Source organism: Dreissena polymorpha, chromosome 15 (genome assembly GCF_020536995.1).
Source record: "Dreissena polymorpha isolate Duluth1 chromosome 15, UMN_Dpol_1.0, whole genome shotgun sequence".
Lineage (NCBI taxonomy): Eukaryota > Metazoa > Mollusca > Bivalvia > Myida > Dreissenidae > Dreissena > Dreissena polymorpha.
This window is the reverse complement of record NC_068369.1, coordinates 23,086,429-23,105,006: the sequence shown is the minus strand read 5'-3', so window position 1 is coordinate 23,105,006 and position 18,578 is coordinate 23,086,429. Positions and strand designations below refer to the sequence as shown.

At 39.3% G+C, this 18,578-nt stretch overlaps 1 protein-coding gene across 4 annotated transcripts in view; it reads right to left on the bottom strand.

Annotated features, from left to right (window-relative positions):
• Positions 1–15,397, bottom strand: part of LOC127860071 (homeobox protein PKNOX1-like) — a 30,294-nt gene extending 14,897 nt beyond the window's left edge. Inside the window, exons 1-4 of one of the 4 annotated variants that reach the window (XM_052397862.1) lie at positions 15,336–15,397; positions 12,784–12,976; positions 11,504–11,611; positions 4,885–5,056 (exon numbers count right to left, since the gene is read on the bottom strand). In XM_052397862.1, the coding sequence (XP_052253822.1) occupies positions 4,885–5,056; positions 11,504–11,611; positions 12,784–12,905 (402 nt within the window). In that variant the 5' untranslated portion in view covers positions 12,906–12,976; positions 15,336–15,397. Of the gene's footprint in view, positions 1–4,884; positions 5,057–11,503; positions 11,612–12,783; positions 12,977–13,940; positions 14,089–14,876; positions 14,898–15,335 lie in introns of those variants that run through there. The other 3 variants (XM_052397863.1, XM_052397861.1, XM_052397864.1) reach the window with 3 other exon arrangements.
• Between the last annotated feature and the right edge of the window lie 3,181 nt (positions 15,398–18,578).

Here is an 18,578-nt window from a genome sequence, read left to right as displayed (position 1 = left end):
AGATGTTGTTAAGAAAGAAAAGCGAAAACCTCCCTTCAAAGATGGAAGACCCGGCAAAACCTGGTATTACTCATTTATGCGCAGAAATGCCCACATTATTAGTTTACGCATTGAGACACCGTTAGAACTAAAAAGATTTAAACTAACGGAGGAAAAAACAGATTTGTGGTACAACAGTTTTAGAGACTTTCTCATAGATAAGAACTTGGTTGATAAACCAAGTAGAATATGGAACGCTGATGAAACAGGATTCAACATGGGAAGCAACAAGTCAAAAGTAATTGGACTTGCTAAAAGAGACCTGTCTGTACCACACATAACCAGTGGGAAGCAGCGCTTGACTGTGATGTTCTGTGGAAGTGCAACAGGTCGAATGATGCCACCCTTTTTGGTTTACCCGGAGCCAAAACCAAGAGGATACAATCCATTAAATGGATCAATAGAAGGGAGTGACGTTGCATTCACAAACAAGGATGGATGGATGCAGATACCTTTTCAAAATTCATTGACAACTTTGATAAGTTTGCAGGAACTTACCATCCAGTGGTGTTAATAATGGACAGTGTCAGCAGCCATGTGGATCACTCAGTTTTCATGAAAGCAATAGCTAGGGGCATTGAATTGTACCGTTTGGTTCCTAATGCAACACACCTGATGCAACCCCTGGATAAGGGAGTATTTGGACCATTAAAGTCAAGATGGCACATGGTATCCAGGAAGTACATGAGAGAAAATCCCGGGAAATGTATTGGCAAGTTTCAGCAGAACTGAGAAAAGCAAAAGGAGCTCTAGAAGTCTTTGAAGAAACACTATCAACACCGTCTCGTGACCGTTACAGAAAAAAATACAAGAAGGTTATAATATTGAAGGGCAGTCTCCATGTTTACCAAAAAATTTATCACAAAGCAAACCCAACAATGGAAACATCAACATCTACCTTAGAGTACAGAGTTCCATCTTAACTGGATTGGATATATTGGCACATGCAGTTGTAACTGTGACTACTGCTAGTGTAGCAACAAGTCAACCATCACCAATCAACGAAGAAAAAGCGACTGAAAATGCAACTGAAAATACGGTTTATCACCAGTTTTGACCGAGTCCCTGAGTTTTTCAAAGGATACTGAGGATGCAAAGCCAATGAAACAGACACTGTTATACAGTTTACCAGACAATCTAACATCACCTGAATGTATAAGAAAAATGTCTTTAAAACAGCTTGAAAAAGTCAGAAGCTATGCCCAAAAAGTACACAGAGCTAAACTTTTTTTTCTCAAGAAAAAGAATACAAGCACAAAATCAGAAAACGAGAGGAAACAACTAGAGCCAAATTCAAAAAGAAGGAAAAGGTCTATAATCAAAAAGCTAAAAACTTCACACCAGAAGGACAAAGTTCCTATGGACAAAAAAGGCAATGACAGTCCCAAAGCATTTTGTAAAGCATGCCATATGACTTGGGAAGAAGACCATGAACTGGATCTGGAAAGTGTGTGGGTTCAGTGCGACAAGTGTGATGGCTGGTTTCATTCTGAGTGTTTATCATACTCATTGGAAGAAGACGAGCCTTTCTTTTGTCCTGAATGCCTGTAGATACACATTTATTTCATCAGGTCTGAATATTATGGTTGATGAATATTTGTATTTTATCCTATTACCAGATGAAAATCAATAGTATAACAACGATCGTATAAACATTAGCTTTATACTATCACTATTTTTAGATCAGATTTGGGTTTTTCCGAAAATTGGAGAATCTGTTTTTGTCAACAACAGAAAATTAAAATCGTCAAAAAATGCGATATTTTACAATTATTAATCGAAAATAGGGAGGAAATAATAGGATAAATAGAATATTATGTGAGTTTGGGATAAAGATCAAGTTTATCGTGCTCGGCACGAACCATGATAGCGCTCGGCAAGCCTCGCGATACATCGGTTCTAAGCCTCGCATGATAAACTTGATCTTTATCCCAAACTCACATAATATTCTATATATACATGCCACATGAAAGTAATTTATTAGATGACATTTGAAGCCATCTCAATAACTTTTAATACTTACTTGGTGTCTTTCGTAAGAATTCTCCCGCAGTGGGGATCAAACACGTGTCATAAGAACATAGTGACAAAAATAAATTACTTGTAACTATTACATGCATTTTTTATGCCCCCAAAGGTGGGCATATAGTGATCGCATTTCTGTCTGTCTGTCCGTCACACTTGTGTTTAGGTTTCGAAAAAAGCTCATAACTGTTATGTAGCTTCAAATGTAACCTTTAAATTTGGTATGCATGTGTATATGGACAAGGCTTTTCCATACGCACACACATTTAAACCCCTTTGCCCTTGACCTTGAACTTAAGGTCCACCTTTAGGTTTCAAAATCTGCATTTAGGTTTCAAAAGCGTTTTTTTAATGCATATGTCTTACTATGGAGACAGCTTTTGTTCATTTGTATGTATGTCATCTTTGTTTAATCAGCAGATAGAATTCTTTCATCTTCAGCCCGACATGGAAACGCCTTCAACATCGGGTAACATCAGTGGAACCAACATCCATGAGAACAGGACTACAGACTGTTACCCTATCCCCAACATTACAACTTTTGACTCAAACAAAATGACACTGAAGAACTCTGTGATAAAAGGTAACCATGTGTTTAAGATTAGACCATTTATCACTAGTCCACCAACATAGTTGATTGTTGACAGAGAATATAGTAATAAAAAGGATCCAGATGCATGTTTGGTATGGTTGCCAACGTTTGAAACATTTCCTAAAAGTGTCCATGATACAGTTACAGATGAAAAGCGCCAGCTGAAATTATCAGATGTAGCAGGCCTCCCAATAGGACATGTTCCTAAAATCTTGTCAAATTTCTTTTCTTCAATTATGAACGAGGGTGGAACCATAACAGCAGAGGTAATGCGGGAATCAGTGCCAAGTTTTCCACCATGGCCAGCCCCAAATGAAGAAGGGGGTGGTGTTGTGTTACCTTGAAATTATGTGATAAATCACTCTGATATCAAGGCTAGCTTTAGCAAGCTGTGTTTGCTTCTGGAAAAATCACCCGAAGGTTCTGCTATGGATCTGTCAATTGAAACCACACCAAAAGCATAAATTAAAAGCATGGGTGATTTTTGCTTGCCTACTATTGTTTATAAAATACAGTTTGTTTCGTGGTCATAATATTAGGTCATATGCCCAACTGTGTAACTGTAATCAAAATTTTATCTGAATTACTAGCATGAGCCTCTTTTTACTTTGACTTCAAAAAAAATAAAAATAAATTATTTTGGTGCTCACTTGAAACTTAACCAATATATTTAGGGTTATCATGTAAGATTCTATGCAAATTCCAATAACTCTGACCAGTATTTTCGCCAAATGATGTCCCCTTTTGAAGTTGGAAAATTCTTTATTGACATGAAACCAAATAGTCCATGGACAGTTTTTGTTTCACAACATGAATTTTATTTATTTATTGTTCATTGCCAATGGTACCAGAAAGTGCCATTTCTTTCAGGTCTGTACAGACAACTCATTTAATGGCCATTTTATGAGAAAACCGGGTATGGTGCATCTGCATAAATTGCATTATGTTATCTAGATCAGCCTGTGCAGACAACAAAGGCTTAATCCATTACCCTTTCTTTGTATCTTCTTTTTTTAGAATCTATTTTTTGAACTGAAACATTCATCACATAACAGCCTGTGTGGACAGCAATTGCACAAGCTAATCTGAGATAACAATATATGCACTGCACTGGGATTTCTCTTGAAAGGGCCCGTTTGTTTTTGTTTTCTTTATTGTGTATTTTTGTTTTCTTTATTGTTATTGTTATTACACGTTCTGTGATTTATACATACCAATCAGGTTATGTTGCTGATTTTTAAAGAATGATAAATAAAAAAAATTGACAATTAAAGTTTGTTTTGAGACAACCCCTGTAATGAATATGCACTTGCTGTCACGTGATTCGCTATTGGAAAATATTAACCAGAAATAGAGAAATTGTACGATCCAGGAAAACCATAAACACACATTTATATTTAGAAACTTCATGTAAATCAAGGTGAGCACATGATCGAGGTTGAAATTATCTGACAAAATCCCTTAATTCAAAATCTTTGTCGGATGTTGTTTTAAAGTATACATTGATAATTTCGTTAGTGATTCGGAACTGACAACCTCACAGTATGCAAAATATAAAAGCAATATGTCAAAGGATTATAGGTAATATTTGGGGTAGTACGCAAACTTAAACATAGATCATTCATCAATAATATGCATATTCTAAGTATAAAATGTATAACAAAATGCTTGATAGAGTTGTCTGCTCTTGTTTATAGGTTGGGGTGATGTTGGTAAACAAGTATGCAAAATATCAAAGCAATGTGTCAAGGGACAATGAAAATAAATTGGGTAGTACGCAAACTTTAACATTTGCTGCATATTCTAAGTGGAAAAGGGGCCATAATTATGACAAAATGCTTGATAGAGTTGTCTGCTCTTGTTTATAGGTTGGGGTCATGTTGGTTAACAAGGATGCAAAATATGAAAGCAATATGTCAAGGGACAAAGAAAATATTTGGGGTAGTACACAAAATTTAGCATTTGCACGCTAACGCTGACACAGACGCCGGGGTGAGTAGGATAGCTCCACTATATATATTTTATATATAATAGTCGAGCTTAAAATGATTTTCATCTGAGGGAATCTAGACTGACTGATGTATGCTGGTGATAGCTGTTCTCAGGTGAGCACTTAATCAGGTTTGACTGTAATGTAAAACACCTCTAGACTGGGCCCAAAATGTGAATGTCAGAAAGGTGTTCCGCAGTCCACACTACTACTAAATACTAAAGTTTTAACACATTACCAAGTTATCCACGTCTGCATTTCCCGACAACAGGCCGGTGTTGTCTTTCTGTTTGTGCATGAGGAACACCTGCACGTCCTCGTTGATCGAGTCAGGGGACGCAACCTCTGACACATTAGACGCCTGCTCGCACTTCTCAAAGAGAAGGGCCATGAGTGGGAACAGGGGATGGCTGGAAAGTCAGAACATTGCTGCATTGTTGTTTATGTGGCATAGTAATATTTTGACAAGTTCATACACAATTATATCTAGAACTTGTCACAATAGTGATGAATACCATTGACACCACATGTAGTGAAATGTAAAATATTGTAACCATGAATAACTGAAGTTATTGAAAATCTGAATCACTCTTAATCATCATTCAGTACTCCAAAGGTTGATTGTTACTGACATAGCCAACACTTTGCTGTCAATCATTCATAAATATAGTGAATAAGCAACTTTAAAGATTAAACAAACAATTTAGTACAAGTAAAACATGGCTATAGATAACAAGCATACTTGCGTTATTACGCAATTCAAATAACCAAAAACGTAATTAAATTCAAAATAAAGCATACAAAAACGCAAATACAAATTAATTCCCATAAAAAACCTTGCGTCACGTAACGCAATTCTTACGAACATCAGGCGTATGTTTTAGACTGGTTGTTTTCCGTACAAAAATGTACTGCATAGTTTATATGCCGTCCTATGAAGAAAAGAAGGCAGTCTTTCCAGCGATTATCAATCTTTGGGGTAGTATTGTAATTATTCATAGACTGGTCCGATTTCTACTTTCATCTTCAAGGTATTCAACTCAAAATGACCCGAAAACGAGGTACATCGCTTTGAACAGCCATAACTTCATCAATTGTGCAGCGATTTTCACGAACTCAGTCTTATTCAATGCAAAAATGAATAACTTTGATAAAAAATTCAGTAATTGTTTGTTATGTAAAGGTAACTTTTTTAATTCCATTTGTATAAATAATACAGTAACCTTAGTAGATTTTTATTATGTTATATATGTCATTCCCTAAATTACCCAATTGAGTTAAAAAAACGGGGGTGAAAACCCCGATAAAGCTCAAAAGTAGGGGGTGATATTTTTTGCTAAAACTATTGAATTTACAAAAACCCTTTTGTTGTCAAAAACAGGGGGTGAATTACCCAATATACCCTAAAAGTTATCTATAGCCCTGCAAGTAATATCATAACAAGAGGGCCATGATGGCCCTGAATCGCTCACCTGACTAACCAAATACAATCCCAACCCAGTTTCATCAAGATAAACATTCTGACAAAATTTCATAAAGATTGGATGAAAACTGTGACCTCTATTGTATACATGAGATTTTTCTAATGTTTGACCTATTGACCTAGTTTTTGACCCCAGGTTACCCAAATACAATCCCAACCCAGATTTCATCAAGACATTCTGACCAAATTTTAATGAAGATTGGATAAAAACTACGACCTCTATTGTCTACACAAGGTTTTTCTATTATTTGACCTAGCTTTTGACCCAAGATGACCCAAATACAATCCCAACCCAGATTTCAGCAAGATAAACATTCTGACCAAATTTCATAAAGATTGGATGAAAACTGTGACCTCTATTGTCTATACAAGGTTTTTCTATTATTTCACCTAGTGACCTAGTTTTTGACCTAGTGACCTAGTTTTTGACCCCAGATGACCCAAATACAATCCCAACCCAGAATTCATCAAGATAAACATTCTGACCAAATTTCATAAAGATTGGATGAAAACTGTGACCTCTACTGTCTACACAAACACATTGTTGACGGTTTTTCTATTATTTGACCTAGTGACCTAGTTTTTGACCTCAGATGACCCAAATACAATCCCAACCCAGATTTCATCAAGATAAACATTCTGACCAAATTTCTTAAAGATTGGATGAAAACTGCAACCTCTATTGTCTACACAAGGTTTTTCTATTATTTGACCTAGTTTTTGACCTAGTGATCTAGTTTTTGACCCCAGATGACCCAAATACATTCCCAACCCAAATTTCATCAAGATAAACATTCTGACCAAATTTCATAAAGATTGGATAAAAACTGAACCTCTATTGTCTACACAAGGTTTTTCTATTATTTGACCTAGTTTTTGACCTAGTGACCTAGTTTTTGACCCCAGATGACCTAAATACAATCCCAACCCAGATTTCATCAAGATAAAATTCTGACCAAATTTCATAAACATTGGATGAAAACTGTGACCTCTACTGTCTACACAAACAAATTGTTGATTTTTCAATTATTTGACCTAGTGACCTAGTTTTTGACCCCAGATGACCCAAATACAATCCCAACCCAGATTTCATCAAGATAAACATTCTGACAAAATTTCATAAAGATTGGATGAAAACTGCGACTTCTATTGTCTACACAAGGTTTTTCTATTATTTGACCTATTATGTGACATAGTGACTGATGCAGTGAAACCACTGTATTACACACATTTCTATGTCAGAAAAGATCTGATGGCTTCTAGGAAAGACTGGATGGCAACCGAGAATAGAACGGTGACGCTGGAAAGACAGATGACCACCAGGAATAGACTGGGACGGGACATAATGGGTTGGCACCCCAGAATGTAGCCTTCGTGAGAGGGCAACCCACATACAACAGCAACAGACTCACTAATAGAAGAATACCCCCAGAGTCTTATGAGAGTAGGGGAGGATGAAAGACTCAACCGGACGGATAAACCAATGACGACACGGCTAGTACAAACGACACTGACTGGAACACCGGCAGAAGTTAGATGTAAGTGCGGGAAAATCTGTAAGAACCTCAGGGGTCTACGGATTCACCAGGTAAGATCGGCATGTGGTCAAAAGGCATCCCAGAAGCAGCGCACAAGTTTAATCCTTGGTGAGACGCAGGAGGACACTAGTCAGGAGGCTACCCACAGAACTAGAGACCTCTCTGCAGATGAGATGCCATCTGACAGCACACAGATTTCTGATGAATCCCAGATTGATCCTCTCCTTGAGTTACTTCAAACCCAAGATGACCCTGAACCAGTAAAAGAAGTACCGCATAAGACCCCACCAGCAACACCTGAGGAGGAAAAGAGACCAAGAATAGAGTGGCCAAAGACTTCGAATAAAAAGGCATGGACAGACTTTGATCACGAGCTAGATCTTATCCTGGAAGCAACTCTACAAGGGGCAGCTGAGAGAAAACTAGTGGCCATGACAAGCCTAATTTACACGGTTGGCAAAGAACGATATGGAGTCTATGTACCAAAACATTCCAAACCGTCAAGTCAACCCAACAGGAGAGAGAGGCAGATACAGGCCATTAGACAAGAGCTTAAGAAACTGAGAAAGGCATATAGAAACGCCAAAGAGGAGGAGAAACTTGGATTGCAAGAGCTACGAGACTTGCAGAGAAAGCAACTGAGGGAACTCAGAAAAGCAGAGAAAGCAAGAAAGAACAGACGAAAGAGAGCACAACAAAGGACTTCATTTATAGCCAACCCATACAAGTTCTCCAAAAAGTTGCTAGACAAGGAGAAATCAGGCATCCTCAACAGCTCAATGGAGGAGATACAGACCCACCTGAGGGATACACACTCTGACACCAGAAGAGATGACCCTTTGGGCCCATGTGCACACATCATGCCTGAACCAGCTCCAACTATAGCACTTGACAGTAAAGAACCCACCCTGGCTGAGGTGAAAGATGTAGTGAAGAAAGCTAGAGCTGGCTCTGCCCCAGGACCTAATGGAATACCATATAAGGTCTACAAGATGTGCCCAAGACTGCTTCGTCGCCTTTGGCGCCTAATTAAGGTGGTATGGAGAAAAGGACAGGTACCCGAGTGCTGGCAGAAAGCAGAAGGCCTATTTGTCCCTATGGAAACAAACTCGCACAACATTAGCCAGTTCAGGACAATATCACTTTTAAATGTGGAAGGCAAGATCTTCTTTGCTGTTCTCGCTAGAAGACTGACCACATACCTTACTGCTAACAAATATGTGGATACTTCAATCCAAAAAGGAGGTGTGCCTGGATTTTCTGGTTGTGTAGAGCACACAAGCGCTTTAAGCCAGCTGATACGTGAAGCGAAAGTGAACCAACAGGATTTGACAGTAGTATGGCTAGACCTAGCCAATGCATACGGCTCCATACCACACCAGCTAATACGAAGAGCGCTGGATCACTATCACATACCAGCACATGTACAGAGGATTGTCCCATGGTACCTAGACAACATTCAGCTGCGCTTCTCAGTGAGAGAGAAGATAACAGAGTGGCAGAGGCTTGAGAAGGGAATCATTACTGGCTGCACCGTTTCCGTTGTCCTATTTGTCATGGGCATGAACCTCATCCTGAATGCTGCCAAGAAGGAAACCCGTGGACCAAAAACTGCGTCAGGGATGTACCTACCAAGCAACAGGAGCTTCATGGATGACTTGACTATAACAACCCAGACACATGTGCAGGCTAGATGGGTCCTCTCAGCTCTTGAGAGTACAACATCTTGGGCAAGAATGAAATTCAAGCCAAAGAAATCCAGAAGCCTTATCATCAAGAAAGGACAGTCAACCAAGAAGTTCAACCTCCAGGTACAGGGAGAAGACATACCATCTATCATGGATAGTCCAATCAAGTGCCTGGGCAAGTGGTATGATGCCAGCCTCAACGATACAAATAATGTAAAGCGCATCAAAGTCCAGCTAAATGAAGGGTTGAAACAAATAGACAGGTCTTGGCTACCAGGAAAATTCAAGGCATGGTTGTTTCAACACGGACTACTACCTCGCCTGATGTGGCCCCTTGTGTTGTATGAGTTAGCAACATCAACAGTGGAGGGCCTAGAAAGAACCATAAGCAGGCATCTTCGAAGATGGTTAGGGGTACCACCAAGCTTTACAAACATAGGTCTTTATGGAAGATCCAACCAGTTACAACTCCCGCTCTCATCATTAGTGGAGGAGTTCAAGGCATCAAAGGCACGGCTGGTGGTAACTCTGAAAGAATCCCGAGATGATAAGATCAGGAAAGCTGGCATAGAGACAAGAACAGGGAGAAAGTGGTCAGCCAGCCAGGCAGTGACCCAGGCAGAAAGTAGACTTAGGCAGAAAGACATTGTTGGAACAACCACTAGCGGGCGCCAAGGTCTTGGAATCTCAACATGTCCTAGATGGAGCCAAGCAGCCAGTGGGGAAAAAAGGAAAATGGTAGTAGATAAAGTGCGGAAGATGGAAGAAGAAGAGAGAAGATCTAGAGCAGTAGCCATGGGCTCACAGGGAGCATGGACAAAATGGGACACCACACCAAGGAAGATGACATGGGGCCAGATCTGGAAATATGAACCTTTGCGAATCAGCTTCTTACTGCGGTCGGTATATGATCTGTTACCCTCACCAGCTAACCTACACAGATGGGGAATGCAAGACAGCCCATCATGTCAACTGTGTAACAGAACTGGAAGCATGGAGCACATACTATCGGCATGCAGCACAGCACTCACGTAAGGCAGATATAGATGGCGCCATGACCAAGTGCTTCGAGATATGGCAGACATTCTTGAAAGACAGCGAATGAAGAAGAGAAAACAGCCACAGCCAAAAACCATCCACTTTGTCAAGGAAGGCCAGTCAGCACCTAAAGGCAAAAGAACAACATCTTCAGTACTTGACGAAGCTGACAATTGGAACATGGCTGTTGACCTACAGAAAAAGCTTGTCTTTCCGGAGGTAGTACAAACCAATCTCAGACCCGACATTGTCATCTGGTCCAACACTGCAAAGCACCTGGTGATGATTGAATTGACAATCCCATGGAAAACAAGGTGTGAAGAAGCCTACGAGAGGAAGAAAACCAAGTACTCTGATCTCATGGACCAATGCAGACAACAAGGATGGAGAACCTGGCTGTTCCCTGTTGAAATAAGAGCAAGGGGTTTCCCAGCCAATTCACTATGGAAGATGTTGGGCGCCATGGGACTCAAGGGCCATGAGAGAAGGACTGCTGTGGGCAGACTAGAACAATCAGCTGAAAGGGCATCCAGTTGGCTATGGTCTCGAAGAGATGAGAGGAGCTGGAAGCCAGTCACCAACACGTAGTGGACTGATCACCACTGCGGACCCACCACCCGGAGAGTGTACCAGGATTAAAGGGTCGAAACACTTGTTGATGGGTGGATCCTGGCTGATGATGTTGGTGACTGATGCAGTGAAACCACTGTATTACACACATTTACCTAGTGACCTAGTTTTTGACCCCAGATGACCCAAATACAATCCGAACCCAGATTTCATCAAGATAAACATTCTGACCAAATTTCATAAAGATTGGATGAAAACTTTGACCTCTACTGTCTACACAAACAAATTGTTGACGGACGCACGCACACACGCACACAACGGACGCCGGACAACACACGGTCACATAAGCTCACCATATCACTTCGTGACAGGTGAGCTATTCACAATACAAAAGCTTCAGTATACTGAAATCCACATATGGCAGCATACCATTACAGCCATGTTAGGCTCATTTATTTCTATTTGTCCAATAATTGACAAATTTCAAGCAGTTTCAGATTAACACAGTGACAAACGGCACACATGTTTAAATAATTTTACTTGTAAATGGCATTTTTATCCCTGTCCAAGTTTGGATCTGAAAGTAATGGCTGGATGGACTGCACTGTAGATGGTGTAAACATGGGTTGTACCAACTGGACTGACTCACTGAAACCAATCATTAGCAACTCACTACCAGTAGGTATCGTATGGTACATATAACAACTGAAGATCCACAAATTTAATATCAGCATTTCTTTCAATCAGTTTACTAAGTTATGCTAATGTTATGGTAAACATAGCGTGTTTAAGTGATTATTCATTTTGGTACAATGACAATCAATACACAAAAGAAAGCGCTTTAGTGGGCCCAGTTTTGACCACATTAAGCTGTATGTATTATTCCCTAAGCAATATTTTAAAATTCACCTGTCAATTAAAGGTTCATCTGTACAGAAAATAAATTCATTTGGGCAAAAATTGACAAAGTTAGGGGCAGTGTTGTATTATGTTCCACGCTTTTTTCATCAAGCATTTGTAACAAGTATTTGATGAATGTTTCATTACAAATATAATATAAGTCCCAGCGCTTTTCCTCAATAGACGAATACAAATTAAAATTGTCACAGTCAGACTGTTGCATCTGTTGCTTAGCTGTGTTTTTATCACCATTTTGGGAATGGGGCCCAAGTCCCTTTGGATTGGGAAATATCTCGTCCTTTTGACTAAAATTGTGAAATTAATGTTGTTCATTTACTGCTTACAATTACTTTAAAATTGACAATAAAAGTGTTTTCAATATGATATTTATAAGGTCAAACTTAAAGAGCTGGATTTGGAGATGAATGACACGTTTAAACTTATTTTTTTTTAATCTTCTACGGAAACCTTCAACTGGCAATTTTTTGGTCCCATTTGGGAAAAATATATCCTTTCTTCCATTGGGAATGGGTCCCCTACTGGACCAATATTACAAAATTTGAACAAAAACAAGAGCTGTCACCATAGGATGACTTATGCCCCCTACATGTATAAACGCTTGATAGAAGTTATGAACTTATCTCGAAACCAAAACGCAGATTTCGAAACATAAACGCGGACGCTAAGTTCAAGGTCAAGGTCACAGGGGTCAAAATTTGTGTGCGTATGGAAAGGCATTGTCCATATTCACATGCATGCCAAATATGAAATTGCTATCTGAAGCGACATAGAAGTTATGAGCATTTTTCGAAACCTAAACGCAAAGTGTGACGGACAGACGGATGGACAGTCCGATCACTATATGCCCTCCTTCAAGGGCATAAAAACAATGCTCAGAAGACCAAAGTGATCATAAATACCTTAAGCGCACAACCGACCCATCTTGTGCTACAGACTGAAGTGTTACAGTAGGGGTCACTAAGTTAATTATCTGACCATCAGTCACAAAGGACTGTGGTATCACGTGTGTTACTGATGACATCTAGAAGGTGCATCCCATACGACTTCTTCACCTCAGTGAAGTCGCATAGTGTTTTTGTCTTCTTTGAGGAACTGAAACAAATAGGCATATTATTTTACCACTATTTTGAAGCATTTGTAGTCCCTTGGATTTCCCTGCATTTCACACCCTTAGATACTGATGAGCAGCAAACAGCATCAAACCTTAACAGACTGCGAGTTACTCACAGGCTGTTCTGGTTTTATGCTGTTTGCACATAGCCATTTTCACTTCGCTTCTAAGTGGGAATGGGTTAAAGTATTAATTATATTTTATACGTACAAAAGTGAGTTTACACCTGTAAGGCAAAACAAGAGCTGTGTTTGTGAAACACAATGCCCCCTACTGCGGCGCTTTGATGCCATATATTCGACCTTTGATCTTGAAGGATGACCTTGACTTTTCACCACTCAAAATGTGCAGCTCCATGAGATTCACATGCATGCCAAATATCAAGTTGCTATCTTCAATATTGCAAAAGTTATGACCAAGGTTAAAGCTTGTGACACATACAATGACAGACATACATACATATACAATGACAGACAGACAGATAGGCCAAAAACAATATACCCCCGATCATTCAATCTGGGAACATACAAAGAATCAAAGAGTGACATACCAGTACATTGATTTATCTACACATAATCAAAAATTATGCTATTCAGTGTAGTGTACACAAATTTAAACTCTTAAACAATATTAAAGTAATAATAACTTCATAATCATTTAACTCAATAATTATTGTTCACAATTATTGAACGAAATCATTATTTAATCTGACTTTACTTTATTTTTTTTGTTTCTATGCACATTACATCTAATGAACTATGATCAGATTGCTTCATAATTCATGGTTACATTCAGTGACATAATTATGCAGCTGACAACACAGAAATAAAAACACGTCTGGCATGACAAAAGCAAGTCTATACATAAAAGATAACAAGGCTATTTTGACATAATTTTTAATTAAAATGTTTCACCACATTTTTAAAGCTATTTAATTCTACTTACCGTAACAAAAAAGAAATAATATACATTTGTATTTTTCAAATGTGTGATGTCACACATGGCCTGAACCCCTGACCCCCATGTCACAAACTGTCACACTTGACTTTCTTACACCCCCTCCTCTCCAGTGGATCGTGACATAGTCACATACTTTATTGACGGTCCTAAATATATTATAACAACAAATCAAATACACCAATTTCTGAATCTGAAGACTTCACAATGCAAATTTTTCCAAATTTCAGGTTTTTTCACGCTAAAATTTCCAGTACTTTTCCTATTTCTGAAAAAAAAATTGTGTTGTAAGGGCTCGATTACTGATAATAGGGGTCATTAGGGGGCAATAAAGATTTAAGTGATGTTGACTTCTAGCAAAATCCAACTTGCATACTTGTTTTAAAGGAAATTTGTAGAACCACATCTCAAATCAGGAAAGGGGAACAAACAGTACAAGAAAAGGACTATCCGACAGAAATGGGGACGTACAGCAGCATGCATGTGCATCTTATTTACCTGAAAGAGTATGGCATTGGGTTTGCACATAATTGCACCAGTTTCACCTTTTTGCATTTATATGCATTGCAAATAAATAAGTTTGCTATCTGAGGTGTATATTTGACAGGAATACGATATGGTCACGTGGGAAAAGGGGGGGCTCATGTGTAGATTTTAAATATACTCGCATTTAAGTTAATTTTCAGTTTATCCCTAGTTCATGTCAGAAGGGACCCTTATATGATTTCTTTCCATGGTTGGAGATGGATGTTGCATTATTTACAAATGCATAGACTGGGGCCCCAATTTTGAGTGAGAATGAGGATTTCACACTATTTTGAAATTAGAGAATAACATGTTCTAATTATTATTTATCAATGTTTGTTTTATTGTCAAACGGCTGGCAATTACAACTAATGATTAATTCAAACTTTTTTTTCATACTTCAGTCAAGTTCAGAAACTGTTTCGTCTAAAATCTAATTGGAACACAAAATTAACTGCCCTCTAGCTGTTTACACACGATAATGCAACAGTGAGTCTGCTGTCAGTGTATTGAACCATTTAATTTTAATCATTGAATTTTTTTTAACTATATCTGGAGTGAAGTACGAATGTATGGCAATTTATTTATAACCCCGTCCAGTCTACTTTCACTTTCTATATTGACAGGTCAAACTTGACTTTGGCACGCGCCACTTGGCGGTTCATTAAATTCGTAAAAAATAGGTCAACATATCTGGAAATACAAAAAGCACGAGCGAAAACAATTAACGGTTCAACGAGCCATTCTCCGACCTTTTTGTAACATGTTGACAAGTGTTCATTTAAATGAATGGCATTACAAAATGAAAAGCATTTACTACTCTCGGAAAAAAAGCTCCAATTGCAATTGGTAGCTTACCTCCATTCGCGACAGTGTCACTCTTCGTCAAAATGGCGGGCGTCTGCTCATCGATACTGCCCACATTCCTCATGATCTATGACGTCAAAGGAGCGCTACAGGGAAAAGAAACTACGAACAAATCACTTTTGTTTACAAGTGTTAGTTAAATAATTCAAATAGCTGAATTATAAGTTCTTTATTTTTTTTCAATTAGTTTTCAGTTTTAAACGAGTAAGATAACAAAAATAATGTTTAATTGACAGCTGTCAAACCAATAGGTACCCTTTAGGAACCTCCCAGTGGAAACTGACATGTACATTCGACCTAGCAATCAAGTAACCGACAACAAAGCGGCTGTACGTCAAAAGCTGCAATGAGCTACTTATTGATTACTGCCCACGCCCTAAAGTGCAAGTGACATTTGAGTAGATAGTATGATGGTATAGTAGTGGTGGTCACTGTTGGAGTCAGACGACCATCACCACGTGGTGTAATATATGATACGGCGTTAAAACATTAAATACAAACGTAGCAATTGTAATCTATTGGCACAGCGACTGCGGAAGCGCGTAACTTCAATGAGTGCCACGTGTTATTCAACTTATTTCAAAAATCGATCAATACAAATGTGTTGATAAATCTTTGCTTATGACAGAGACATAGAGTTAATCAAAATCTCTGCCAATGATAGTACAATTGGTATTTAATGCGTATAATTATTATGGAGCATTGTTTTGTGCGAATGTTCTTTGTAATGGCTTTTCTATTAATAGACTGTCTTTAAAAGTTATTTTGGATAACAATTATCATTTCTTTGAATGTTTCATATTGTGAATGTTTGCAAAACGCATTGAATTCTCAAAGATATTTAATTTTTCAGTGTACATGTATATCAGCCAACGAGGGTATAAAGCCTGGGTTAATGATGCTATGTGTACGGACGTGATTTTACAATCCCATGTGCATGAACATATACTTTTTCTCTTTTGATTACTGTTCTTTTTCTCTAATTCAATAAGCTTAGGCATGTTTGTAAGTACGGCAATAATTTCATGATGATTCCGGATCGAAAGTGGGTATGAGCACATAGTCGTAAGAGCACTTGAATACGTGAGTTCGCCCATGAACACATTGTAAGGTTAACTAAATCTCCGCGATATGACCTAATATGTGTTTAAAACAGCAAACAAAATCCAACAAACGAATGAATTGTCAAACATAGTATGTGCACTGATGTGGCTCTGTAGTTTATGTTTGAAAAGTTTATTAAATATGTAAAAAGAGAAAGCACGCAGAAGAGCGAGTATCATAAATATGATACTTTTTTTTGTTTCAGAGTTTATTTACAGGTCCTACCGGCCTCTTCATGAGGTTATTGTAGCCCGACCTGCCCCTGTGACCTATCAGGGGATAAAGGCATTGTGTCACACCGGTCTTTACTGACAATAACGTAGTGACGTCACCATCTATGTATAGAATGGGGATAAAGGTTAATTTTGAGCCAGAGTAAGTCAAATTTACCCCGTCTGGCCGGTGTACGCCAAATGATTTTTATTTTTAAGAGAGTTCCGTGCACGTTGACCAATGAGACCTTAATGTGCTCTCTACCGTATGGTGATGATGAGGTGCGGATCCCGCGGAGTGTCCCGCACACTACTTATGTACAAGACACTCAACGCGACCCACATCCCATCACCACCCGGTAAGTAAGATCCGGAATACACACACATAACACTCTCACACCTCCCGCTCATATCGAGTGATGTGTATGAGAGTGCCATGCTCGTGTGTTCCGGGTCCCTTGATGGTGATCTGTATATGGTTGTGTATAGTATGTGGTATGTGATTGTTGTGCATTTGTCTGGAGCGGAACAGCAGGTGTCTGTCGGTTATTCACGGTCGTCGGTCAGTCGTGAAGGGCTGTTTATCGTTGCAGTTCCCAGATCGCAGAACCCGCCGCCCCCGCACGAGCGCACCCACGCCGAGCGAGCCCGAGCCCCCCCCCCCCCGCGCCCGCATACGGCCCGGCCCGAGCCCCCAACCGCTGAAGCCCCTCGAGACAACCACCCTCATCCACCCTCTCGCCGCGCCCGACAACAGATCAGCCAAGAACCAACCATGGAGACCCCCAAAGCCCCACCCGAAGTCACCATCGTTCTTTCCCACCCGCCTGCCAAACATCCAGACCATGTATCAAGCTGGGCTGTATTTATTTTGTAGTTATGTTATATTTGCTATTATAATTGGATAGGTGGATAGGTAAAGTAAATAAATGATCTAAGAATGCCGTTGTTATATCATATGATTTATTTATGTTTGATATTATGTTGTAAAACTCATAGTATTATAGTTTATGGCCTGTATTTTAGCTTTCATTTACCCAAGTGTGGTTGTTGTGCTCTCCGCCCCAGGAGAGGTGTTAGTGGGGGTTCGAGCAGGATACAGGAAACGCCCCGATTCCAGAGGCGCCCCTGGTTCTTTTAAGTGCCCAGTGTATAGCACCGATACACTGCACCCCCGTTTAACGTCCCTCGCGGAGGACATATTAGTACATAGTGTTAGTATTGTTACTTATATATAGTTCTGCTGTCTTGTGTCATACCTTGCGGTGACGTTGGCTCTCTCTATTGCTATTTGGTATATAGTTTGAATGGTATTGCGAAGGGCAGGCTAGTTTTTGAAAGATCATGTATTTGATGATAGAAGAGAGGGACTACGTTTGTTTGATTGGGCCGAGATGACTATTTCGTTGGGGGGGGGGGGGGGGGGGGTAGACAATTTCTTTGTAAATTCTTTCTTTTTGTTGTGTTAAGTATCTTGTGAGACTGTGGTGTTGTAAGGGCCAGACTAGTTTTGATAGATCATTTATTTGATGAAAGAAGAGAGGGGCTGAGTTTTAGATGATAGTATATTTGGTATTAGGGAGAGCTCACACGTAAGTGTTTCTGGTTATAAAGGCAAAGGCAGCATTCCTATGTGTTTTTGTATTATGCCAGGTTAGTATCGTGGTCTGGTCTGGGGCATGTCGAGCTATGGGCTCGATCCGGCTACATAGGAAAAAATATTGGTTAGTGTACAAATGAACTGCAAACAGTGATTCTTTTCAGTACCTTTCAAAGAGGAACGGCATTTAGCGTCCCCCGCTGAAGACATATTAGTATATAGTGTTAGTATTGGTACATACTAGTATATAGATCTGCTGCCTTGTGTCATATTTTATAGTAACTTGGGCACTCTCTGTTGCTATTTTTGGGTATTGAT